Source organism: Panthera leo, chromosome D2 (assembly GCF_018350215.1).
Source record: "Panthera leo isolate Ple1 chromosome D2, P.leo_Ple1_pat1.1, whole genome shotgun sequence".
NCBI classification, from domain to species: domain Eukaryota; kingdom Metazoa; phylum Chordata; class Mammalia; order Carnivora; family Felidae; genus Panthera; species Panthera leo.
Genome location: NC_056689.1, coordinates 16,765,267 through 16,791,415, shown reverse-complemented (window position 1 = coordinate 16,791,415; position 26,149 = coordinate 16,765,267). Strand labels below are relative to the sequence as shown.

Here is a 26,149-nt window from a genome sequence, read left to right as displayed (position 1 = left end):
CTAAGCACTGAAATCTTCACCTTTAATTTTTAATTTGTCTATTGCTTTTTTCTATTCCATCAGTTTCTGCTTCATGTATTTTGAAGCACTGTATTATTTTTCATCAGAAACACATAAAGCTGGGGCACTTGGGTGGCTCAGTCATTTAAGCGTCCAACTTCGGCTCATGTCCTGATCTCACGGTTCCTGAATTTGAACCCCATGTCAGGCTCTGCCATGACAGCACAGAGCCTGCTTCAGATCCTGTCTCCCCCCTCTCTCTCAAAAAAATAAATGAACATTAAAAAAGTCTTAAAATTACCACGTATTTAAGCTATATTAATTAAATTATCCAAAGTATTTGTGAAATTCAAAGCAATTACTCTTCTATAATATCTGGATAGATATATTGCTATAAGAAAAATTCAGTTATGGACACGTGCCGTTTAACTTCACTTGCCCTTCCATTCCTTATTTTCAAGTAAGTTTTATTTCCTTTGTAAACAACTAAAATAATCTTAACCAGAGTCAAAACATAGTAAAGCTGCTTCCTATAATATGCAAGGTTTCAATGGTTTCATGTTTCAACTGTCAAGAACGATCAATTTTAGAAAAAAAAAAGTGTGGAATCTACAAGCAATTTCTTAATGTTTATTTATTTGTTTATTTAGAGAGAGAGAGGGCGACTGAGAGAGAATCCCAAACAGGCTGCACGCTCGGCACACAGCCCAACACGGGGCTCCAATCTCACGACGGTGGATCACAACCTGAGGTGCTGATCAAGAGTCAACTGACTGAGCCACCCAGGCATCCCCAAGCAATTTCTTAAATCAAGGGCAACACAGGCTTCTTAAAATGCATCTTTCACTATGAGCACAAATATCATGAGTTAAATTCAACAGAGCAGACACCAAAGTAACTCTAGGAATTGATGACAGCCACAAGATGATATGATACATTAAGGGTAAAAAGAAGCCATAAAGCATGGCTGAAAAACAACTAGTTAACGCCAAACACTTTCCATCATTTTAGGGAATTAAGAATTAACTTTTAGGATTTTGTTTTAAAAGCTTTTTGTTGGGGTGCCTAGGTGGCTCAGTTGGTTGAGCGGCAGACTTCCGCTCAGGTCATGATCTCTCATCCTGCATGAGTTTGAGCCCCACGTCAGGTTCTGTGCTGACAGCTGATAACCTGGAGCCTGCTTCGGACTCTGTGTCCTGGTCTCTCTGCCCCTCCCCTGCTCATGTGCGGGCACTCTCTCCCTCTCTCAAGAGCAAATGAACATAAAAAAATAATGAAATAAAAGCTTATTAAGCCATAGACACTATGGTAAATAAAAGAAATACTAATACCAACAGATTACAAAACAACCGGATCTATGTGTACATCACCAATAAAAACTATAAAATAAGTATAAACTCACTTGTGCGAGATCTGATCCAATCATTTTATAGGCACTAGCTAATTTGTATGCATGACTAGCTTCTAAAATTAACACCTAAAAGATTCAATTTTTTAGATGCACCTTAAGTAATTAAATTAATAATAAATAAAATATTCACTGCCATCTGACTTCATTCTGCTAAGAGGACATAGAGTGGCAGAGTGAAGACAGTGGGGGGAAAAGAGGGCCAAGAGAGAGAGAAATGCTTTGATCAAAGTGTCCCTGTCTGTTATTTCATTATCCATGATGTAACACAACTACCTGAAATTCAGTGCAAGATGCCCTTATCAATGGACCATTTCTTTTTTTACAGTGTCAAGGCTATGTGCCAACTGCCTAATCAACATTAAATACATTTTAATTAAAAATAAGATTCTGCAAATGGTGTTGGGAAACCTGGTCAGCTACATGCAGAAGAATGAAACTGGACCACTTTCTCAAACCATGTATAAAAATAAATTCAAAATGGATTAAGAAGCAAAATGGATTAAATGTGAGACCTGAAACCATAAAAATCCTAGAAGAGAACACAGGCAGTAATTTCTCTGATATTGGCCGTAGCAACATTTTCTTACATAAGTCTCCGGAGGCGAGGGAAAAAAACAACCAAAATAAACTCTTGGCACTACATCAAAATAAAAAGGTTCTGCACAGCAAAGGAAACAATCAACAAAACTAAAAGACAACCTACTGAAGAGGAGAAGGTATCTGCAAATGACGTATATGATACAGGGTTAGTATCCCCAAAATATAATCCAACACCAAAAAACCCAAATAATCCAATTAAAAACTTGGCCAAAGATATTAACGGACATTTCTCCAAAGAAGACATACAGATGCATGAAAAGATGTTCAACATCACTAATCATCAGGGAATTAGAAATCAAAACTACAATGAGGCATCACTTCATATCTGTCAGAATGGCTAAAATCAAAAACACGAGAAACAAGTGTTGGTGAGAATGTAGAGAAAATGGAATCCTTGTGCACTGCTGCAAGGAATGCAAACTGGTGCAGCCACTTGTGGAAAACAGTATGGAGGTTCCTCAAAAAATTAAAAATAGAATTACGCTAAGATCCTGTAATTCCACTACTGGGTATTTTCCCAAAGAATACAACAATACTAATTCGGAAAGATATATGCGCCCCTATGTTTATTGCAGCATTATTTACAATAGCCAAAATAAGGAAGCAGCCCAAGTATCCATTCAGCTGATACATGAATGGACAAAGATGTGGGGTGTGTGTGTGTGTGTGTGTGTGTGTGTGTGTATACGTATATATATAATGGAACATTACTCAGCCATAAAAAGAATGAAATCTTGCCATTTGCAACGACATGGATGGAGCTAGAGAGTATAATATAATACTAAGCAATGTAAGTCAGTCAGAGAAAGACAAATACCATATGATTTCACTCCTATTTGGAATTGAAGAAACAAAACAAATGAACAAAGAAAAAAAAGAGACAAACCAAAAAACTGTAACTATAGAAAACAAGCTCATGGCCACCAGAGGGGAGGTGGGTGGCGGGGACTGATGAACTAGGTGAAGGGGTTAAGAATATACTTACCATGATGAGCTCTGAATAATGTATACGATTGTTGAATCACTATATCATACACCTTAAGCTGATGTAACAATGTATGTTAACTAACTGGGAATAAAATAAAACAAACAAAAAAGAACCCCAAAATAAAAATACGGTTCTGGTATCCCATTAAAGACAAGTCAAGAATTCAGAATCTACAACTGAACTTTAACTTGTGATGCTAATGTTAATCAACATGAGGCAGGAGAACAAAGGTCTAGAGTCAAGGCCAAGTCCTAACAATTTGAAAAGGTGCTGCAGAAAGCTAAAAATATAATCACTTTTTTAAGAGTTTCTTACGGGGGTTCCTGGCTGGCTCAGTTGGTGAGAGCGTGCGACTCTTGATCTCGGTCTTGTGGGTTCAAGCCCCTACACTGGGTGTGGAGATTACTTAATAAAATCTTAAAAAAATAATAATAATTTAAAAAAATGTAAAAAACTTCTTACAATAATCAATTATTCAACGTATCTCCTTTAACTAGGTCAATATGATTCCCACTGCATCGATAAAGTAACTGGGAGAGATGCTGAGTGATTCGCTCAGCACTGAGAGACAGAGGACAAGAACCCAGAGCAGGGTGGCCAGTCTATTCCCATTCCTGGCTCCTGTCAACAATCACCTCTTTTCCCTACTGTCCTCCCTTTCTCGAGACAATTCTAAGCAAAGAAACACCTGCAGGAACCTTTACAGTAAGTATACACTAGAGAAATACCTCACTGTTGTCATGCAACATCAAAACACAGTTCCTGGAAACTAACAATATGAACAAATTGTTCTTACATATTTTAAAGATACTTTCTACCAAAACTATCAAGAGATGCTTTAGATCTTAACAATTCTAGGAACTATTTTTAATATAAATAAAACCAACCAATAAATTCTAGTTTCATTTTTATTAGTAAGAGAGTACCCCTACTCCTGGGCCCCTGGTGCACTGTTACTGAGGTTTTTATTTTTTAAAAATTCAAATTAATCTTACTGAAATGCTAGTTACAAGTAAGAAACCAAAATAAAAGCAAAAGACACATGAACGCACGCAATGGGAGCAGGGAATACAGTATAAAGGGAAGAGAAAAGAGAGAAAGAAACACAATGCAGTGTTAATCATTTCTGGTAAAGGTTCTCAATCTTATGGAACTGTACATCTAGAATACTAAAGCAAGGCTTAACCCAGCACCTGCTTAGAGAAGTACTAAGGTTATGGTTTCCACCTTGGTACATGCCAGTTAACTTTGTTTTGTTTTATTACATTCAGATTGTATGAGGCAAACATCTTTCAGAAGTCCATACATATACACCACTAGTTTTAAATTATAATGTATATCCCATTATCTGGGTCTCTACAACTTGAGTACTACCATGGGGGGGAAATCCAAGGCACAGTTCTACAGACACAGGGGAGGAACAGCAACTGAATAAATAAAGAAACCTGGGGGCACCTGAGTGGCTCAGCTGGTTAAGCATCTGACTTCAGCTCAGGTCATGACCTCATGGTTCCTGAGTTCAAGCCCCGTGTCGGACTCTGTGCTGACAGGTGGGAGCCTGAAGCCTGCTTTGGAGTCTGTGTCTCCCTCTCTCTCTGCCTCTCCCCTGCTTGCACTGTCTCTCTTTCTCTCTCAAAAATAAACATTAAAAAAAATTTTAAATAAAAGAAATAAGAAATTCACTCTACCATAAACAGTTAATTTTTAAATGCTTAAAAATGTTTGTTTTACTCTTTTAGAACTCTTCTTGTAACAAGTGTTCTTAATGTTGGGTCTATGATACGTGTTATAATAAGCAAAACTTTACATGCATGTTCTTCATTAGGGTAAAAAACTGCACAGCTTCCATTAGATTCCCCAAGGGGTCCAGAAGCAATACAAAGTTATAAACCACTAACATGCATAATTACTTTGAAAAAAAAAAAAAAACTCCTAAGCTATTGGGGAAGGATGCTATTTTATTATTATACATGATTTTTAGTCTAAGTTTTCTTTATTCAAAAAATACACAATACTCCAGGCTGTATGCACCAAAACTACAACCATTCTTTCACACATGAATTATCTGCAGTAAATATGAAATCTCAGGTTCCCTTCCTTACCAACCCCAAAACTGTACTCAGAGAAGGAAAACACATTTTAAGTACCAAAATTCAGCAAAATTAGGAAATGCAACTCTTTTTAAGCATACGAATGTCCGAATACGTTTCAAGGCCAAATTCAAATGACCATGACACTGACGGGTTTCCATCATCGGCACTACTGGTGCCCTCTTGGAACAGTTAAGTCAACAGTTTCCCCCAAACTGATTGAATGCTTGAATGTGGCTAAAGTCACAGGTTTTCTGATCATAAAGAAGTATGTCTCACCTTGTTTAACCCATGTCCTCTGGTGTTAAATATCACTCTTAAACCATCTTTAATGTTATTTGAAATTCTGAACATAGTTCTAAAACCAAATCAAAAGTAGGATAATTTTAGAAGTTTCAAAGTTTGCTCTTGAAAATTTTTACTTTGGATATTAATCATGTGGTATCAATGTCAACTTGAACTTCGTGTCAGCTTGCTAGCCATAAGCTTCTCTCTTCCAGGTCATGCAGAAGAATACACAAGGGGTCACTTTCAACATCATGTTTATTATGTTGCTTTGTTTTGAAGTGACGCATGTTCCCTGGGGATTCTCATGCCACTGGTGGGGGAGAGGGAGGGAAGATACGCACGCAGGCCCGTCCCCCTTGAGATTCACGGACGGGCAGGATTCTACAGCCATCTGTAACCCGATCAACTGACTTTGGGCCTAGGCAATGGCATGAAACTTCATTTTATCTTCACAGCACCCAGACTTAGGAGTTAAAAATAGTTTAGGCCATATTGGCCTGGGTTATTTTTATCTGGAAAAATAGGGACTAGAAGCAGCACAGTAAGCACAAAAAGGAAAGCTGAGCACGATAGGACAGAAGCCCTCATGGACTTTCTAAACCCCTTACTGTAGATTTAGAAATGAGACGGAAATAAGGGGGAGCAGGGTGAGGTGTGCTGTGGTGCAGGGCAGTTGGGTACGACTAAGTGTTCATATGTGAATAATAAAAACCATGAACAACAACAAAAGGTGCTTTGCATAAGTCAGAACGCTATATAAACAGCCCCTCTGCCCTTCTTTCTGGAGAAGATCCGTCAGGAATAAATGGTATACAAAGTTTTTGAGAAGAGAGATCGGTGGAGGCACGGTGTTCAAGGAGATATTTGGGAATGGGATTTAAGCGAGGTCTTAAAGAACACAAAAGATTTAAATGGCTGGAGCAGGGTGTGCGAATCATAAACCAGTCAAAGAATTCACAGATGTGCTGGGCGGAGTGAGAAGGGCAACAGGAAGAAAACAGGCTGGCAGAAGTAGCGCGTTTGTCAAAGAGGAGAAGCAAAGACCAACGGACAGATGGTGTGCTTGTAGGCCATCGGTGAGCATTATGTGCATAAGAATCAAACTGTCTCCTTTAAATAAAACTCAGGAGATGGGGCGCCCTGGGTGGCTCAGTCGTAGCGTCCAACTTCAGCTCGGGTCATGATCTCACAGTTCATGAGTTCCAGCCCCGCGTCGGGCTCTGTGCTGACAGCTCGGAGCCTGGAGCCTGCTTCGGATTCTGTGTCTCCCTCTCTCTCTGCCCCGCCCTCGCTTGTACTCTGTCTCTCTCTCTCAAAAATAAATAAAAATATTTAAAAAAAATTTTTTTTAAATGAAACTCAGGAGATTTCTGAGTAAGCTTTTGACAAATGTTGAATTTATAAAAGATGGATACAAGTAGTACATGGAAAAGAGTGAATTAAGAAACAAATAATAATACTGTGTAACAATCCAGGTGCAAAGTAATCAAAATAGGGCAGTGGAAATTTAAATATGATACTTACTGGACGCCTCACCTGATGAGCATTGTGCAGCACGGATAAGACAGGGGTCCCATCCTCAAGTGGCTCACGTTTAGGACAGGAGTCCCACCACTGTAGAAAGCACGCTATCCTTGATAAGAAGTGTCACAGCAACACACAGGATAGAACTGTAACTCTGCTTAGCGGAACTGGGGCAAGACTCCACTCACAGAAACCCCCCTACCACCTTTCCACATAGAAAGAGCCAGGGAAATGGACAGAGGCAGAAAGCAAATGCAGGTTCAAGGAACCTGCCAGAAGGCTCCGGTGGCAGGAGTAGAAAGTATATGATGAGAAATGATGTTTTTTTAAAAAAAATTTGTATGGCATATCAAGACTCTGGAGGAAACAAATATTTTCAAGCAGGACAACAACATGATCTGTGTTTTCGGAACGTAACACCAAGAGAGAATGGACAGGAAAGGAAACACATGAAAAGAGAAAAAAAAAATAGACTTTTGTAATCATCTAGACAGAAAAGAAGGTGGGTCTCAGTAGGGCAGTGTAAATGGAAACAGGGACAAGACACAGGTAGGAAATAATTTTTAAATAGGTAAAATTCCCATAGTCATAAAAAAAGGTATGTTCTTCTGAAACATCATGCTCTTTTCAGACCTGGAGACTTTCAATGGACTTCCTCCACTGAAACTGACTGAACTGCTGGAAGCATCAGTCTAAAGAACTGCTTCTTCCGGGAGACCTTCTCTGGCGTGCAGGCTATTAGGGCCCCTCGAACAAGCTCCCATAGGACCTCGTACATCTGATCAACATCCACCACACATGGCATTGCTGGCTCAAGGTTGTCTCCCCTCGGACAATAAAACTCCAGAATGGCAGAGAGAATGACCTTGACTTGCCTAGCACTGACCCTGGCATATACTGGGCACTCTGTAAATAGTTGTTGAAAACATAAATGCAGTTCAAAGACAGGACCAATTTTAAACCTGCTCCCCCACTCTCCCCACCACATAGCCCCACCAACCCTCATCCCCTCCAAGAGGAAACTTGGGAGGGCACTTCAGTCTTAACCATGCTGAGTTTGCAGTACTTCCAGAACATTCAGGTGAAGGTATCCATTAGTCCTCTGCAGATGCCAGGGTAAGGCCAGATCGAGGACTCTGACAAATCCTGCTAGCTGAAGTCATGGTTGTTCCTCTCCTCGTCCTCCTCCTTCCATTATTATTACAGTTACAACTAATATTAAATGAGCACTAACTGATCACCTGCTCAGCATTTCTCGTGCATTATCTCATCTATCTTCAAACAAACATTATTGAATTAGGCGCTATTAACTCCTATTATACCAATGAGGAAGCTGATGCTTTAATTGTTAGAAAATGTGCCTAAAATCAGAGCACAATTAAGTAGCTAAACCAGGCTTTGAACACAGGCAAACTACCCTAAGAACCTGTGAGCTTCCCAAGCACAAAGTGATAATCAGCCAGGGAGAAAAATGTGTTGACTAGAGCAAAGAGAGAAGACAAACCACAGACCATGAAGAACAGTAACATTTAAGGGGCACACGTGGCAAAGGAAGAGACAACTTAAGAAATGGCATTCACACCCTGTGTAATTCCTTCCCCTTGAGTGTGGAATCAATCTCGTGACTTGCTGCTAACAAAAGAATCCTGTACAGGTGATGGATGTCTCCGTGGTTAGGCTGCAAAAGCCTGCGACTTCAGTCTTGCTGGGGCATTCTTGGCTTGCACGCTTTGATGAAGCGAGTTCCTGTGTTGGAGAGACCCACATGGCAAGGAACTGAGGCCCTCAGTCCAAAAACCCATGAGAAAATGAACGCCCCCAACATCCAGAGAGTGAGCTTGAAAGCAGACACACCCCATTCAAGCCTTGGTAGGAGAGTGCAGACCCTTGCCGACATCTTGAGGAACAGCGAAGGCAAGGATGAAGCTAGGCTGTGCCCAGATTCCTGATTTACAGGAATTGTGAGATAATAAATCCGTACTGTTTTAAGTCACTACGTTTTGGGGTAGTTTGTTATGTAGCAATAGGCAAAAGAAAAGTATAGAAACAGAGATGTTTCAAGTTCTCCCTACCTGTGTCTTCTGACAGCAAGGAGGAGAAAATTAAGAACTGAACTTCAAGAAAAAACTATAGTTAGCGCTGCCTGGGTGGCTCAGTCGGTTAAGTGTCGGACTTCGGCTCAGGTCATGATCTCACGGTTCCTGAGTCCGAGCCCTGCGTCAGGTTCTGTGCTGACAGCTGGGAGCCTAGAGCCTGCTTCAGATTCTGTGTCTCCCTCTCTTCACTCGCACTCTGTCTCTCTTTCTCAAAAATAAATAAACATTAAAAAAAAAAAAGTAACTTTTAAGACACCTATTTCAGAGGAATAGTGCTAAGAAGTCAGAGGAAGGCACAACAGAAGGTAAAAACTTTCTAGAGCTAGAATGAAGGATAATTATAAGACAAAACTATAGACTCTGAACTTCTAGTTACCATTTATAGATGAGAACTGAGTACCTATACTGAGAAAAAATTCAGATGCATGGTCAATCTCTGATTACTCCAAAATCCTTATTAGACCTTTCCAATTAATTGGCTAGATCTGCTATTTCCTACCTAGGTTTTATTATTTAGTCCTAAACTGAAGTTGTTTGAATTAAATTGAGAGTACAGATTCCTGGATTCTATAAGCTCATGTTCGACTCTTCAGGTTTAAAAATTTTAAAACCATTTCATACACAATAACCTAATGTTCAACCATACTTCTGGGCCCTCCCCTCACCCTGGAGTCAAAACCAAGGCTTCTTATCCTTCAAAGTCCTGGATACAATATTCTAATGGGAACTTATCAATAAGGGTATGAGAACTATTTCTCTGGCCTCTTTTCAGACCACTGAATATGGTCCCCAAGCGATCATAAATTTATCCCCTCCTTCCTTACTACAGGAAGCTATCACATCATCCTGTGTTATCTCTATATGTCAATGGGATTACTTTTGATATTTTATATCCCTTCTAGCTCTTCTCAATTTTCTATTGTCGTTTGAGTTTCCACAGCATATTTACATGAAGGTGTTTTATTTCTGACTTTATCTGGACATTTAATCTACATCTTTGCTTGTCTCTCACATTGAACCATTCAATTTTCCCCAGTGTTTCCCTAGACTTTCCCAATCCGTGTAATTCTTTTTACATGATTTGTATCTGTAAGCCATCTTAAGTGAGCAGTTCACGCAAGAAGGCACAGCCAGGCTTGCGGACAGCACCAGAAATGCGGCAAGGTTTCCCGCAGCAATCCCTGCAGGCAGCCCCCGAGGTAGGGCTGACGGGAGCGCACACTGTGCAAGGAAGCCATAAAGCCTCTGGAGAAGAAAAGATGGGCTGTAAGGTCAACAACGGTAGCAGCCAGCACAGCCAACTTGAAGGAATGTGCAAAAGAAGAGCGCAGAACTTTTTTCTGTAGCTCTGGCTGCAAAATAAGTGTCAACAAGCTGCTATAAATAGAAACTGAAAAAGTGGGGCAAGAGAAGAAAGGCAGAGAGTTAGGGCAAAACAAAATAATAATTACTTCCTCCCAATGCTCAAGCCAAAACCCTTGGAGTCACTCTGACGCCTTCCTTTCTTTCACACCTCACGTCAAATCCATCAGCGAATCTCATGGACTCTACTTTGAAAATATACCCAGAACCCAACCCGTTTTCACCATGTCTGCAGTCGCTACTCCGATTTAAGCCACCGTCTTCTAGAGCCTAGACGACTACAAGGATTCCCTCACTGGTGTTCTTGCTCCCCTCCAGTCTACTCCAACCCAGCAGCCACAGAGAGCTTTTAAAACAAACTCCCCAATGGCCTCCCCGTCACCTAGGATAAAACCCACCGTTCCTGACCACGAGGCAAAATCCTACCTGAACTGCTCTTCCTTCTTCTCCCACTGCTTCACTGATTGCATCCTTGCCACACCCCCTCCCTCGCTCTGCTTTAACCACAGTATTCCCAACACACCGAGCACTGTTGTACCTGCTCTGTAGTATCTTTACTTTCAATGTTCTTCTTGCATGTATGCACATAAGCCAGGTCCTCGTTTTGTTCAAGCGTCTCCTTAAATATCATCTTACTACTTTATGGATCCTAAGAGAGTACCCCCTGTTTACTTTTTGCCTTAATGTTGGCCTTGTTTACCTTCTGCCTTAATATCTGCCACCTAACATGTTGTATATTTACTTACACACTTGTTTATTGACAGTCTCTCCCCACCTTTCACCCACCTCAAGTAGAATTTAAGCCCCGTGAGAACGAGGGCTTTTTTGTTGTTGTTAAGGTAATCCTAACTCCTAGAACCGCAAAGTACTCACTTCATATTTGGTGAATGAACGAAGGACGGAAGAGATTATCAAAACAGGACTCAGAGGACAGGAATAAGGGGGAACCAAGAATACATACATTTCACTCTTGTAAAGAAATGGGATTTGGGACACTGAGTAAGGAAAATGAGGACTCCAAACACATGAAAAGGTTCTAGCGGTGTTAATGAGCAAATAGAGACTACAGATACTATTTAAGCTCTTTGGAAACAGAAATGTGAGGTGGTTCTGGGAAAATGTGATAACAAAGTAGAAGACATTCCCATAAAGGTGGCAGAACAGTTCAGAGTTTGGACCAGGAAATACAAGTGCAAAAAAAAAAAAAAAAATAGTTTAAGGGAAGACTCTTTTGTTTGTTTTTGTTTTGTTTTGTTTTTCAGAACGGAAGGCTTTCAGCTGGAATAAGAGTCCAAGAAAAGCTAGGAATATGGTTCAATAAATGACAGGAATGCCATCCCATAGTTACAGGGTTTCAAGTACAGAAACAAGGGCACAGTGGAAAAGGAGACAGCACACAAGCATGGTAGCAAAATGCAAGCACAGCAGTAAACTGCATCTATGAAAACCCTCTAAGCACGGATTCAAATGAAAGGGACTGAAACATTTGGTTTCACTTTAAAGTCTAAAGCAAAAAAAATGAAACAGGAGCAAAGCAAAACATTAAATAGGAGCACCCGGGTGGCTCAGTCAGTTGCGCATCCAACTCTTGATTTCCGCTAAGGTCATGATCCCAGGGTTGTGGGATCAAGCCTACGTCAGGCTCTGTGCTGAAAACAAGGAGCCTGCTTGGGATTCTCTCTCCCTCCCTCCCTCTCTGCCCTTCACCTGCTCACATGCTCTCTCTCTCTCTCTCTCACACACAAAATAAACATTAAAAAAAAAAAAAGATTCTCTGTCTCTCTGCCCCTCTCCCTTATGTTTTCTCTCAAAAAAAAAAAAAAAAAAGACTAAGCTGATAACACTATCCAAAAGGCATACCAGCAAGGCACAGGCTTCAGAAAACATTGGAGAAGATGAACAAACATAGATTTGCAGTCTGATAGTGAAAAAAGGAAGGGGGAGGAAAACAGAGAATGAAAGTGTAAATCAGAAATGCAGAGTATGGAAAGACAGTTCCTACTAAGGAAACATGAGAGGGTAGGCCTCCTTCAGGAAAATGGATTGAATGTTGGAGGAGAGAAAAGAAGGTGAATAAAGAACATCTGGGGAAATTAGGGAGGAATTAACCAAAGGAGGAAAATTTTAAATAGGTCAGATAAGCCAAAGTGTACAATGAGAGGAATAAGAGGGAGAAGAAAAGGGAAGTTATAAATGTTCAAGCAATTCTCAAAAATGGTATAAAATACACCAAAATTAGTTAAGTAGGAATATGTCCATTTTTCCAAGAGATGCAGCAAAAAGTTGCAGGTGTAAGAAAGAAGTGAATCAAACGTCAGTCTGATTTGTCAGTAAGGAGCTCTATGACCTTGAACAAGTCACTTAACCTCTCTGGGACTTATTTCCTCTGTTTAAAAAAGAAACGAATGTGTTGGTGGGGGGTAGTGGTAGTGGTCATGTCAAACATGGGTGATCATTCTCGGTCTCTTCCCCTCCGGGTTATAAGTGGGGAAAACACAGGAAAAGCATAGAACTCTTCCAGAAAGAATCAGAAAAACTGAAAACTTTTATGATGAGAAGACTAATAGTTAACAAAGGTTTCACAACCTTGCTTTAAATTTTAAAAAGTGCCTTTATATGTATAATTATGTGTACTCCTCACAGCAAGCCCGCAAGGCAGAAAAGGCAGGTATGGATTTAACGCCACTGTGCAAATGGAGTCATTCACCGAAGCTCAGAAATATTAAGCAAGGGGCTCAAGGACACAGAAACAGTGGCTGATCCAGGAGCCCAGCCAGACTGAACAGCAGCACAAAGTCCAGCCTCCTTCCACGTTCAGATGCTGTCCTCTTGTGTGACTAAGGTCTCATGGGATATTTTTGCAGCTTACTAGGTAATAGATGAGTGAAGAATTATCAACGTGCAAACAAAAAGCCCCTTTTGATTTAAAGGTTTTTTTTTGTTCAATTTCTAATTTTGAGAGAGAGAGTACGCATGCGAGTGGGGGAGAGAGGGAGAGGGAGGAGAGGTTGGGGGAGGGAGAGAGAGAGAGAGAGAGGGAGAGAGACAGAGAATCCTAAGCAGGCTCCATGCTGTCAGTGCAGAGCCCAACACGGGGCTCGATCCCATGAACCATGAGATCACGACCTGAGCCGAAATCAAGAGTCAGGCGCTTGACTGATTGAGCCATCCAGGTGCCCCCAAACTCCTTTTGATTTAAAATAAAATTCCTTAGGGCGCAGGGGTGGCTTAGTTGGTTAAGCGTCCAACTTCAGCTCAGGTCATGATCTCACGGTTCCTGAGTTCAAGCCCCGCATTGGGCTCTGTGCTGATGGCTTAGAACCTGGAGCCTGCTTTGGTTTCTGTGTCTCCCTTTCTCTCTGCCCCTCTCTCTCTCTCTCTCTCTCAAAAATGAATAAACATTAAAAAAGATTTTTAAAAGGGGCGCCTGGGTGGCGCAGTCGGTTAAGCGTCTGACTTCAGCCAGGTCACAATCTCGTGGTCAGTGAGTTCGAGCCCCGCGTCGGGCTCTGGGCTGATGGCTCGGAGCCTGGAGCCTGTTTCCGATTCTGTGTCTCCCTCTCTCTCTGCCCCTCCCCCGTTCATGCTCTGTCTCTCTCTGTCCCAAAAATAAATAAAAAACGTTGAAAAAAAAAAAAAAAAAAAAAAAAAAAAGATTTTTAATGAAATTCCTTTACAGTTAAAGGAGTTACGTTATACGTGAACTACATGCAAACTAACTCATTATACATTTTCCTACAAAGTTGACCTTGATTCCGTAACAACCTATGAAGACCACTCTTTCAGTCCAAATGAATCTCTTTTAACTGTAAAGCACTACAGTGAAACTGTTATTACTGCAGCTGCCATGTTTTCAACCTTTTTGCATACAGAATAACGGACTTTGATCTTTAAGACTGATTTCGCTATTAAAACATTGAACAGGTTGCTCCCCTTTATACATGGTGGATGTCAAGAGTACAGAGGAAAGTGGCAGAAGTGGACTGAGAAGGAAGTTTGGTTTGGTTTGTAACATCTAGGACTGTCACATGTCTACAGCAGTGATGATAATCCTCATCCTATTCTTTGCTCTAAAAGCCATAATCAGCCACAGCAGACCAACTACGACACTAACAAAAAATCTTAGATATATATGGCCTTCTTCGTAGCCTCAACCTATTTTATCACTCCCTTAAGGTTCGGCATTTCCCCATGATCCCCGCAATCCCCGCTGGTCTGTGCTTCTTGTCTATCTCCACCCAAGTCAAGGCCCTTATTCTTAAGTCCACAAATCAGCAGACAATGATTTCTCCCGCCCAAACACCACTGCCAGCTAAAGAAAGGGTATGAGAAAGGAAAAAGGATCAAAGGTCAGTCTAAGGGCATAAGAGGGGAAAATCCCAATAAAAGGACCAGAGAAAGTGGAAACTTGACGCGGGTTACATCAGTGTCCTTGTGTATTACTTCATCCTTCCCTTGCAATTCCTCTTTTAAAGCAGTTGGACAAACAGTGAGCCAGATAAGCATGCCTGAAGTAGAAACTTGGGGGAAATCAGAGTCTAACGCTCAATGAGCCACAACCAATTATACCTCATCTGATTATCAGGCCCTCAGACACACAAAACCACACAGTAGATAATAAAAATAAAAAAGGACATCAGAATCTTGGTCAGAAAACTTCAGTTTAAGTCCTGGTATGCTGCATGATTTCCAACAAGTGCACGATTCCCTGAGACTCACTTTTCTAACCTACACACAGGAATAACATATCAACAATCTATTTCACAGAGTTGCTGTGAAGAGCTAAGTGAGAAAAACACTACACGTTTGACGCAAGTAACTTTTTAAATCACTCTAGTGTTGTAAAGGACAACAGAATTCTTCATTGAAGACCCTCTCTCTAATCCCACTGTGTACCCATATTCTGCCCCTCTTACAAGTTATCCCGAAATGACCAACACTGAAATAGCTAGTTTTAAAATGGCTTTGCAGACACTGAAATAAACATTTGAAATAAGCACTGTGTAGTCACCTAATAAAAAGTTTATAGAGCCCAACCATAAAGTACAGTTATTCACATACAAGACTACCACTGTCAATAAAATCTACCAAATTTTAGTTCCAGTATGCTAGGTAATCTTCATCTTATCTATATCCTACCTGCATGCACAGTAGTAGAAAAGCCTGGGGCTTGATATCTGAAGGACCTAAATTTGAATCCCAGTGAGGTTATCATTAAGTGGTAGGCCTTAGGCGAGTCAGACCTGAAACCTTCTCAAATGGAAATTAGGAATACTACTACCTACTTCATAGGATGAAGATTATTGTGATCATGTCTCTCCTGGGCTTAATCTGGTGCCTAGTCCACTGTGCTAGCTCAATGTACGGTGACTAATAATCTGATTGCCTTCCCATTCCCTCACAGCAAGATATTTGTTTTTGGTGTTTTTTTAAGCAATACTAAAATTACATGATTAAACACGCTTAACAAAAACTCTCTCAACCAAATACAATGAAGGGGATTCCCAACAATAACTCACAGATTTTCAAACTGTGCCCTGAAAATTAATGTAAGGAAAGATCAATCCAAAGAGTTTAACAGTCTGACCGTCCTGCAGCAAGTCCTTTATCATATGACAGTATGTGCAGTCAAGTGATTTAAAACCTCAACTACTGCTCCCTTCAGCCACTGGGATACCTGAGGAAGGAGCTCCCCATGACAAGCAACTTCTCTAACAGCTGGGCTGACTAACAGCTCTAACACCTGTCCCTTCCCTGAGGACAGGTGAAAACAGGGAGAATAGGAGAGGGCTTAGCTTAACTTGGAAAGCTAAATTAACTAAGGAAAGCAGATCAAGGAAGATTTAGGACATTAACTTCTTCAGGACTTCACCTTAAGCTTATGCCTCAACTACTCTGGTCAGTCCGCACAGAGCTATATTAATATCCCTTCAAGCTAGTTCCTGTCCTGCTCTAGAGTCCGTGACTATATTCAGATCTGATCTATGACAAAGTTTTTTGTTTTTTTTAAATATAAATGAAATTCTCATTGAAGACCAAGACTGAGGTCTAATCAGACCCCTTTTTCTCTTCCAGCTTAATATTAAGAAACTGCTCAGTTTTTTTTCAAACTACATGACCTTCAGACTTGTGCCTTCATCCACTAATAAAGCGGCAATATATAAATCAGACTTGGCGTTGTATTTTCCCCCACAAGATTTTCATGTTTAGAACTTTCCTCATTGCCTTATGCTCAGCCTTTCAGGCAGCCTGAGAGTCACCCACAACGACAGCTAAAAAAGACGCCCTGACAACACACAAAAGAACCAGAGGCAAGAGTCAGCATGCGTGCACAAACACACACATGTGACGATCTCCTAAGACAAGCTCTCAAAACTCAAAAAATCAGACAGAGATTGATGGTGGAGGAGGGTGGAGCAGGGTGGCCTGGGGAGGAGCCGGATACAAAGAAAAGATTAAGACCTGGAAAGTAAAATGAAAAAGAACTGGGAGAGAGTATTAAGGAGGGAAGAGTCTCCCATTTACCATCTAGAGGAGAGAAGAAGGATTAGAGTAGGTACGAACTAAAGAATCTGTTGGGGAAAAACAAGAGAAAACAAAGAGATTCCACCAAATTGAGACTTCAGAACCAGCCCTCTCTCCTGCTCCAATTCCGTGTTGTTGTTGTTTTTTTCTTCCAGGAAGCTACAACACAGCTTTTTCAACAGGAGGATTACACTAACAAAGCAAATAAAGGAAACCTCTGCTAAAAATGTAACCTACCTACACTGAAAGGTCTAAAGACGGAAATACTTCTTTCCCCGTTTTTTGTAGTGGGTTTCAAAACAGAAGGGACAGGAAGGGGGGAAAGAGCAATAGTGAGAGGGGAGCAGCCAAGCTCCTGAATATGAGGAGTCTTTGGACTACATGCCTATTTCAAGTTTATCTTTTCGTGGGCAAGTTGGCAGATTCTTAAACTAAACACAGCATTCCACTCTGTAAACCACAATCTGACCCCTGGCTCCAACACCACAGAGAATTGAGGGGCATATGCAGACACAAGGCATATCCAGAACCAGCTCTTGCTTTGGGTCCTACCCTAATATCCCCAAACCCGGAGGCTTAAAACTCCAGTCAGGTTTGAATGGACTAACAGTGCAAGGGAAAAGGAGGGGGGAAAAAAAGCCAAGTGAAAGGGAGGGCCTAAGTTTAGCCACAAAACCATGCACTTAGAGAGGCCTGTCAACGGGCAGTTAAGTGGAAAATAGTGGACACAGAGAAAGCAGCTACCTAGATAAGCACCTACTGCACGGATTATATCCCTTTTTCTTATGGGGGTGCTACACAAGAAGGAAATTACTTTTATACAGAGAAGCCATGCTCCTCTGCCCTGAGCGGTCCCGTCGCCGGGCAGGGGGGCTGCCCGCCCAGTAAGAGATGTCCAGCGCCACCCTCTAGCACTCACTTACTTTCGTCCGGCCATTGATTTTGTAGTTGCCCAGCTTCCCGTTACAGTGGCGGATCAGGTCGTCCATGCTGCTCATGAGCCGCCCGATGGTTTCGCAGCCGGGCTCCTTGCCCTCGATCCAGGTGATCTTATCGCCTCGGATGTCCTTGGACGAGTCACTCTTCTGGCTGACCAGCTGCCCGTCCGTGAACTTGCCGGTGTCGTGCAGGGCGCGCACCTCGTCGCCGATCTGCTGCCCGGTCTCCTTGCCCAGGAAGTCGTCCACCACACAGATGCCGTGCTTGTTCATGCACGGCACGATGTACTCCAGCGCCAGCTTCAGCGCCGGCAGGGGCTTCGTCTGCCCGTTGGGCCGCAGGCCGCCGCCGTGGCTCAGCCCCTCGCCCGGCGTGTTGCTCGGCGGGTACAGGTTCGCCTTCTCCTGGTACTGCGACGCGCGGGCCAGCGCCTCCTCCTTCGCGGGCTCCACCTCGGCCGCCGCCGCCGCCGCCGCCTGGCCCTGGCCGCCTGCAGCCGCGCGAAGCGGGGGAGCGGCCGCCGCGGGGTCGGCCGCGGGCTTGGCCTTTGCCTTGGCCGCGTCCCCGGCGGCCCGCGCGCCCGCATTCTCGACGGCGGCGGCGCTGTCCCGGCGCGGCACTGCCTTCCTGGCCTCCCTGGCCCCGGCCCCGCCGGCCCTGGGCGGCGGCGCGGAGGCGGGCGGCGCGGAGCCGGGGTGCCGGTGCTGGCCCGCTCCGGGGCCCGGGGCGCCCTCGCCGCCCTGGCACACTAGCTTGTGCTTCTTCCAGTCCTGGCGCTGGTGCTCCTTGCTGCAGTAGAAGGAGCTGCGGCAGCGGCTGCAGCGCAGCAGGTTCTCCATCTTCCCGCACAGCTCGCAGTACTGCCGGTCTCGCTCGCTCGGGCTCGGCCCGCCGGGCCCGCCGCTGTCATTAGCCATGGCGGCGGCGTTGGCGACGGCGGCCGAGCAGGACGGGTGGCGGCCGGAGGGCCTCGCCCGGGGCCGGGGAACGGGCGGAGCGGCAGAGGCCGTCACTGCGCCACGCACCCGCCACTCCTCGCCTGAGGGAGGCCGGCGCCCCGCGCTCTCGGCCCGGCCGCTGCCTCGTCCTCGGGTCCTGCCGCGCAGCGCCGGCGGCCGCCTCAGCGCCTCATCGCTGCCGCGAGCTGAGGGACCGCGGCCTGCGCGGCGGACGGCGACCTCCGCTCGGGCACGCGGGCCCGGACGCGCGAGATCGGCCGCCCCGGCCGCCGCCGCCGCCGCCTCACCGTCCGGGGCTGCCCGGCCCGGCCTGTGGAAGAGCGCAGGGCGTGCGGGCGCCACTCGCTCTGCGCGCTCTGCACGTACACCACGGCCCCGCCGCGACCCGGGCGGGCGGCGCGCGAGGGCGGAGGGGGCCGAGGGGAGGGCCGAGGGGAGGGCCGAGGGGGCGGCGGCCGAGCACACACGCTCGGGCGCGGGCGGCGCCGGGGCCGCCTCCGCTCCCCCGCACGCGGCTCGGCGGGGCTGGGCCTCGGAGTCGGTCCCGGCGCCCTGCCCCCGCCCCTCTGCGGGCTCCGCCCGGGGCGGGCTCGGGACGCGGAGGCCGGCGCGGGGACGCCGAGGGGCAGGCCCGGGAGGGCGGAAGGGCGGGGCCGCTCGGCCGCCGCCGGGCCCTACGCCGCGGACGGTGCCTACACCTGCTGGGGGTTGCGGCGCCGAGCGGGGGACCAGAAGATGGCTGCTATTTGTTTAGGGCCCACCCGGTGTGCGCTAGGCGCGCTCCAGCCTACGCTGCAAGGTGGCTCTCGCCTGGTTTTTTGCCTAGGAGGAAACGGAAATTCAGAGAAGTAAAGTAACTCGCCCAAGGTCACGCAGGACTGGACGGAATCCAGGAATTAGACTCTGTCAGATTCCAAGGATGCTTTTCCCATCACACCAACACGGCCCCCGTTTCGAGGCCTGAAATGGTTAAAAGTACTAATTATTGCTGCGGTGTTCATCCAAGCCCCCTATGCCCCGTTCGAGCTATATTTAAAGGTGCTGAAGTTTTGTTTAAATTTTTAAAAAACCATTTCTAAGCCCTGTGAAATCTTGGCGAGTGTCAAACCTTGTGAAGAAATTTTTGGCTACCAAGTTCGATGAGTTAATGCGCATTCCGGTATCCACATTCAGGCGCTTAAATTCAAACGGATGAAACTACTGAGAATTGGACTTTGGTGGTCAATGAACACTGCTACGTTAACGTCTTAAAAGAAAAAAAAAATCTCGTATTGACAGTCGCTGGTACGCAGATGAATACAGTTCTTTGTTTTATATAACGTGAAAACCTTATCAGAAATAAGCCAAAGATTTCTTTCCGCACTCCATTTAAGAATAAAAAGAGCTGCGATTTTGATTGTCAGAATTTTTATTGAACACCTGCTAATGTGGAAATTCTGTGCTAGGCTTTCATATCGTCTGAATAGATTGCAAGTAACGTCGTCAGTCCTTGAGGTGATGGTCTTTCAGACAACATAAAAGTTGAAAGGTGTAGGTCAAAGGCAGAAGAATATAAAGAATAATTATAAACCACTTTGTAGAATATTTTTTAAGAAATTAGCCTGAATCCAAAACATCAAAGCTCTTCACCAACTATACAGAACTTAAAAGTGTAATTAAGTTCCTCTATATAAATGAACAGTTTCCTGGGAATCCAGCCTGGTAAAAGAGGACAGTAATTTCCAATTAGTTTGGACTTTGGGAGACCGAGGTAAATGTTATACTCACAGCTTCAAATTCTAAACCAAACTAAAAACCCAACTTTCTGTAAAGAATCAAGATCTGAATCAGTCTCACTTGTGTATCCCAGAGCTTTATTAAATAGAGTAAAATATTGTTTCAGATACTACTAATTAGGCTTTTCAACAAATGTATTAGGAGCGTGCTACATGCCACAAGTCCTTGGCATACAAATGAACTAGTTACACTAGTTATACTCAGGAGGTATATATGTAGTCCAGTGCAGGGAGTAGACTTGTAAACGAAAAAGGACAACCTAGAATTTGGACCAAGTGTCCACAAAGAGTGGGATGGATAGGATGGAAAGGGAACAAAGAAAAAGGAATTGCTGGGTCCGCCCTTTGCACTAATCCAGAATCCAAGCAAATTAGTTTAGAAATTCTTTAAAATGTAAAGAAACTATTTAATGGCTTAAGAAAGCAAACTTTTCATTTTTGATATACATAAATTATATAAAGTATAATTTCAATACAAGTAAAACCAAAGACTTCTTAGGCCTCCTTTTGCTATGGTAATTATAAATGATTCTTTTTTTCTTGCAATTTTTTTAATGCTTATTATTTATTTTTGAGAGAGACAGTGTGAGCAGGGGAGGGGCAGAAAGAGAAGGAGACACAGAATCTGAAGTGTGCTCCAGGCTCTGAGCTGTCAGCAGAGAGCCTGACGTGGGGCTTGAACCCACGAACCATGAGATCATGGCCTGAACCGAAGTCAGACGCTCAACTGACTGAGCCACCCAGGTACCCTAATTATAAACGATTCTTAACAATTCTCAAGGGCAGGAACTTTACTGGAGAACACTCATTCCACAAACACTTGATTCTTCTAAACTTAGTTATTTGTAGGTACTAAAAGTAGTCCAACAATTTTGTTAAGAATTACTATTTGTAATTTGTTAGAATTACTCTTTGTTAAGAATTACTATTTGCTCTTCTGGCAATGTTTACATAAGAATTACCTAAATAGTGCAAACAAGTGTATTTACATCTCCATATGCTCTTTTCATTATATTTTCGTTGATATCTAGTTAAAAGAATAGACGTCCGTGTCAAAACCTTCATTAGCTTTCATTTTGTTCCAATTAAGTGTACTAAATCACAAACTGAACATGTACACCTTGAAAATACCTAATCAGTCAAATATGACACTTCCAAAATCTTCACAGGCAGAAGTCAAATATGAAGTATTGTTTCAAATATTTCCAAAGATCCACAAGTTCTGAATTTTCATTCATTCAGGCTCAATAGTCTGTGAACTAATTCCAAGTTAGGGAGGGTTTCACCAAACCATCTGCTGGCAACACAACAGCCAATGACAAGTTCACCAACAAGATTCTGGAACTCTACCAGCATTGTAGCAGTCGCCGCGTATTCAGATGTTATACAGAAGAATTACATTGTCATGTGGGAATTTATCTTATAAACACGTACGGTGCTTAATACTCTGTCAGTCTCTGTTCTAATCATTTTGCAAATATTCATTTAATCCTTATAAAAACACTGTCGGGTGGGTACTATTGTTATGCCCATTTACAGAGGGTGAAACAAGAGTAAGGCAATGAGTGTCCCTCCCAATTCTCAGGATTATATGATTAGTAGCATTAGGTGTGTTACTGAATACTCTGGGGAGAACAAAGGCTTGTGCCTCCCAAAGCCAGGAATTATTACAAGTTTTTTCCTGCCCCGAACCTAATCAAGATCTCGAAACCAGAGGATGAATTAAGTAAAAGTTCTGTCATCTCCATATCACACTGGATTGGGTCAAAGGTAACTGACCACCTATCTGGCTTCCCTTTGCTCTTCTGGCAATGTTTACATAAACTGTAAAGCAGTATCCACTACAAGCTGACAAGAGACTTACTGAAAGATCAAGGTGAAGCTGAGAGTAAATACACAGGACAGAGCTAAGTGAGGAAATGAATTTAGAAATGGCTGTGTTGACTCGAGGCAAGCCCAAGGAACAACTTAACCTTCAAGGGACTACCCCCATTTCTCCTTTAAAAACATGTTTAAAATTCACAAGAGAGTATCTTCGCCGCTCAGGAAATAAAAATCAAATATCGGATTGTTAACTAACGACCTCTTGTTTCCCCATCGGTGACAATCTTGTTTTAAAATGTTACAGAGAACAGAAAAATCACAAGTTATCACACAGGCATCCCACCAAGATAAACAGGAAGACGATCTTTGAGTTCTGGGAAAGCAACTTAAAAATCTGAGCTGTTTTCTAACTATAGTTTTGGGATGTGCACAAGTAGGTGTCGTTGGGAAATAGCACCTGCTCTTCTCTGTACTGGGGGTTCTGCCAGATGCACACATAAGCTGTGTGCTTCCCCACGTACGTGGGGCCAGCTTTACCGTCTACTAAGGTTTCCTCCGAAAATAAGATATTTAAAAAGGTTTTTTTTTATATACTCAGGAAAATTTATCTATCACCTGACTTTATCAGTTTATGACTGTAAACTTATTCACCAATCCAGTTAAAAATTGATCATCTCATCTCAAGAAACATAAAACTTTAAACCATTTCTCACTATAGTGAATTTTTGTGTTACTAACGAACATGGGATACTGTGTTGTGTGTTAATATCATTACACGATGAGGGCTTTTGTTCCCCCCCAACAAACATTACTTAGTGTTGAACTGACTTTGAGTGTATTCCCAATAAGTAGCTTATACCAAGCTAGGCAGGAGACAGCTAAATAATTTTTTCTGTAGAATTTTTTTGTGTGCAAAAAATGTAAACATACACAAAAATATTGGTCATCGTATAATCAACCTCGACCCTGATTAGCTCAACAATTATCCACATTTTTACAACCTAGTTCCACCCCCATTTTGCCTTTTTAAAAATTTGTTTTTATTGCGATATAATTGATGTAGAATATTGTATTAGTTTTAGGTATACAACATAATAATTTAACACATGTACATATTGTGAAACGATTACCACAATGTGTTGGGTTAACATCAATCACCTCACATAGTTAATTTTTGTTCTTGTGATGTGAACATTTAAGCTCTACTCTCTTAGTAACTTTCACATATACAGCACAGTATTGTTAACTATAATCACCACATGGTCCATTAGATCCCCAAGACTTATTTATCTTTTAACTGGAAGTTTGTACCTTCTGACCACCTTCACCCATTTTGCCCACCCCACCAACCCCCACCTCTGGAAACCACCAATCTGTTCTCTGTGTCTATGAGCTTAGTGTTGTTGTTGTTGTTGTTGTTGTTGTTTTCATTTAGATCCCATATGTAAGTGATATAATACAGTATTTATCTTTCTGTCTGACTTATTTCACTTAGCATAATACCCTCAAGGTCCATCCATGTTGTCACAAATGGCAGGGTTTCCTTCTTTTTTGTGACTGAATAATATTCATATATATGAATATTATATACCTTCTCACAACTTCTCTATCCATTCATCCAGCGACAGACACTTATGCTTCCATATCATGGCCTTTGTAAATAATGCTGCAGCGAACACGGAATGAATGTATCTTTTTGAGTTAGTGTTTTTATTTTCTTTGGATAAATATCCGGGAGTCAAATTGCTGGATCATACAGTAATTCTATTTTTAATTATTTGAGGAAACTCCATACTGTTTTCTATAGTGGTTATACCAATTGACATTTCTACCAACAGTGTATGAGGATTCCCTTTTCTCCACATCCCTGCCAACACCTGTTACTTCTTGTCTTTTCTAAATTAGCCATTCTAACAAGAGTGAGGTGGTATCTCATTGTGGTTTTGATTTGCATTTCCCTGAATTAGTGATGTTGAACACCTTTGGATGTACCTGTTGGCCATCTGTATGCCGCCTTTGGGGCAATGCCTATTCAGATCTTCTGCCAATTTTTAAATCAGATTCTTTTTTGCTCTTATGTTGTGTAAGTTCTTTATAATTTTGGGTATTAATCCCTCATCAGATATGTGATTTTAAAATATTTTCTGCCATCCAGTAGGTTGCCTTTTCATTTTGTTGATGATTTCCTTTGCCCTGCAGAAGATTTTTTATTTTGACATAGTTCCACTTAGTTTTGTTTTTGTCACCTTTGCTTCTTGTGTCAAATATAAAAAGTCATCCATGAAGACCAATGTCAAGTTGCTGACTGCCTATGTTTTCTTCTAAGTATTTTATGGTTTCAGGTCTTATATTTAAGTCTTTAATCCATTTTAAGTTAATTTTTGTGTGTAGTGTAACAGTTTTTTCCTTTGCATGTGGCTGTCCAATTTTCCCAACACCATTTATTGAAGAGGCTGTCCTTTACCCACTGGATATTCTTGGCTTCTTTATTGTAAATTAATTGGCTCTGTATGTGCGGGTTTATTTCTGTGCTCTTGATTCTGTTCTATTGATTTTTTGTAATGTTTACTTATCTTTGAGAGAGAGGGAGAGACAGAGTGAAAGCGGGGGAGGAGCAGAGAGACAAGGAGACACAGAATCTGAAGCAGGCTCCAGGCTCTGAGCTGTCAGCACAGAGCCCAACGTGGGGCTCCATCTCATGAACTATGAGATCATGATCTGAGCCAAAATCGGATGCTTTAACCAACAGAGCCACCTAGTCACCCCTATTGATCCTTTTTTTTTTTTTTAAGGCTAATACCATACTATTTTGATTACTATAGCTTTGTGATATACTACTTTGAAATCAGGGAGCAGAAATTTCTACTTCATGATTCAGTCTTGGTAAGTGGTATGTTACTAGAAATTTATTCATTTCTTCTAGATTATCCAATTTGTTGGCATATAATTCATAGTAGTCTCTAAATTTGTCCTTTTTTTCTTTTGGCTGAAGTATCATGAAGCGAATCCCAACTTCAATATGCAGGTCTAATAAGGAGGGTTTTTTTTTTTCTTTATTTAAATTCTAGTTAGTTAACAGTGTGATTTTGGTTTCAGGAGTAGGATTCAGTGATTCGTCACTTATATACAACACTCAGTGCTCATCACAAGTGCCCTCCTTAATACCCGTCACCCATCTAGCCCATGTCTGATAAGGACTTTAAATAAGACCATATTTGCAATGCCATTATCACACTTACAAAATTAAGAAAAACTCGATACTATCCGTCACCCAGCAAGTATTAAAATTTTTCTGATTGTCTCAAAGATTCTCTTTACAGTTGCTTTATTCTATTCAAGACCTAAACAAGGTCAATGCATTGCACTTGGTTAAGTCCTTTTACTCAGTTTTACTAGCACCTTACCCTTTCTTTCATACCATTGATTTACTGGAGAAGTGATATATTCCATATTCTGGATTTAGCCGATTCTTTCCTTATTATATTCCTTCCTTAAGATAGTCCTCTTATTTTTGTAGATAGGTAATTAGAGCGAAAATTTTTGTTAAATTCCGTTCCATATTTTAGATGAGAATATTCCATAGTACTTGCTATATGCTTCCTAACGCATCACATCTTGAGGCATATAATGTCATAGTATCGTTTTTTTATGGTGAAATATTGATCATAGGTTCAAGTGGTATCAGCTTGATTCCTGTATTCAAAAGCTTTTCATCAACCCTTCACTTAATTGTTTTTGCATCAATTGATGATTGTGATTCAATATTTT

General features: G+C 42.3%; 1 protein-coding gene across 3 annotated transcripts in view; it reads right to left on the bottom strand.

The window, feature by feature from the left end:
• The window catches only part of EGLN1 (egl-9 family hypoxia inducible factor 1), a 57,406-nt gene extending 38,375 nt beyond the window's left edge, over nt 1–19,031 (bottom strand). The window contains exon 1 of one of the 3 annotated variants that reach the window (XM_042909067.1): nt 17,808–19,031. In XM_042909067.1, coding sequence (XP_042765001.1) covers nt 17,808–18,740 — 933 coding nt within the window. In that variant the 5' untranslated portion in view covers nt 18,741–19,031. The remainder of the gene's footprint in view (nt 1–17,807) is intronic. The other 2 variants (XM_042909068.1, XM_042909066.1) reach the window with 2 other exon arrangements.
• Nucleotides 19,032–26,149: the final 7,118 nt, after the last annotated feature.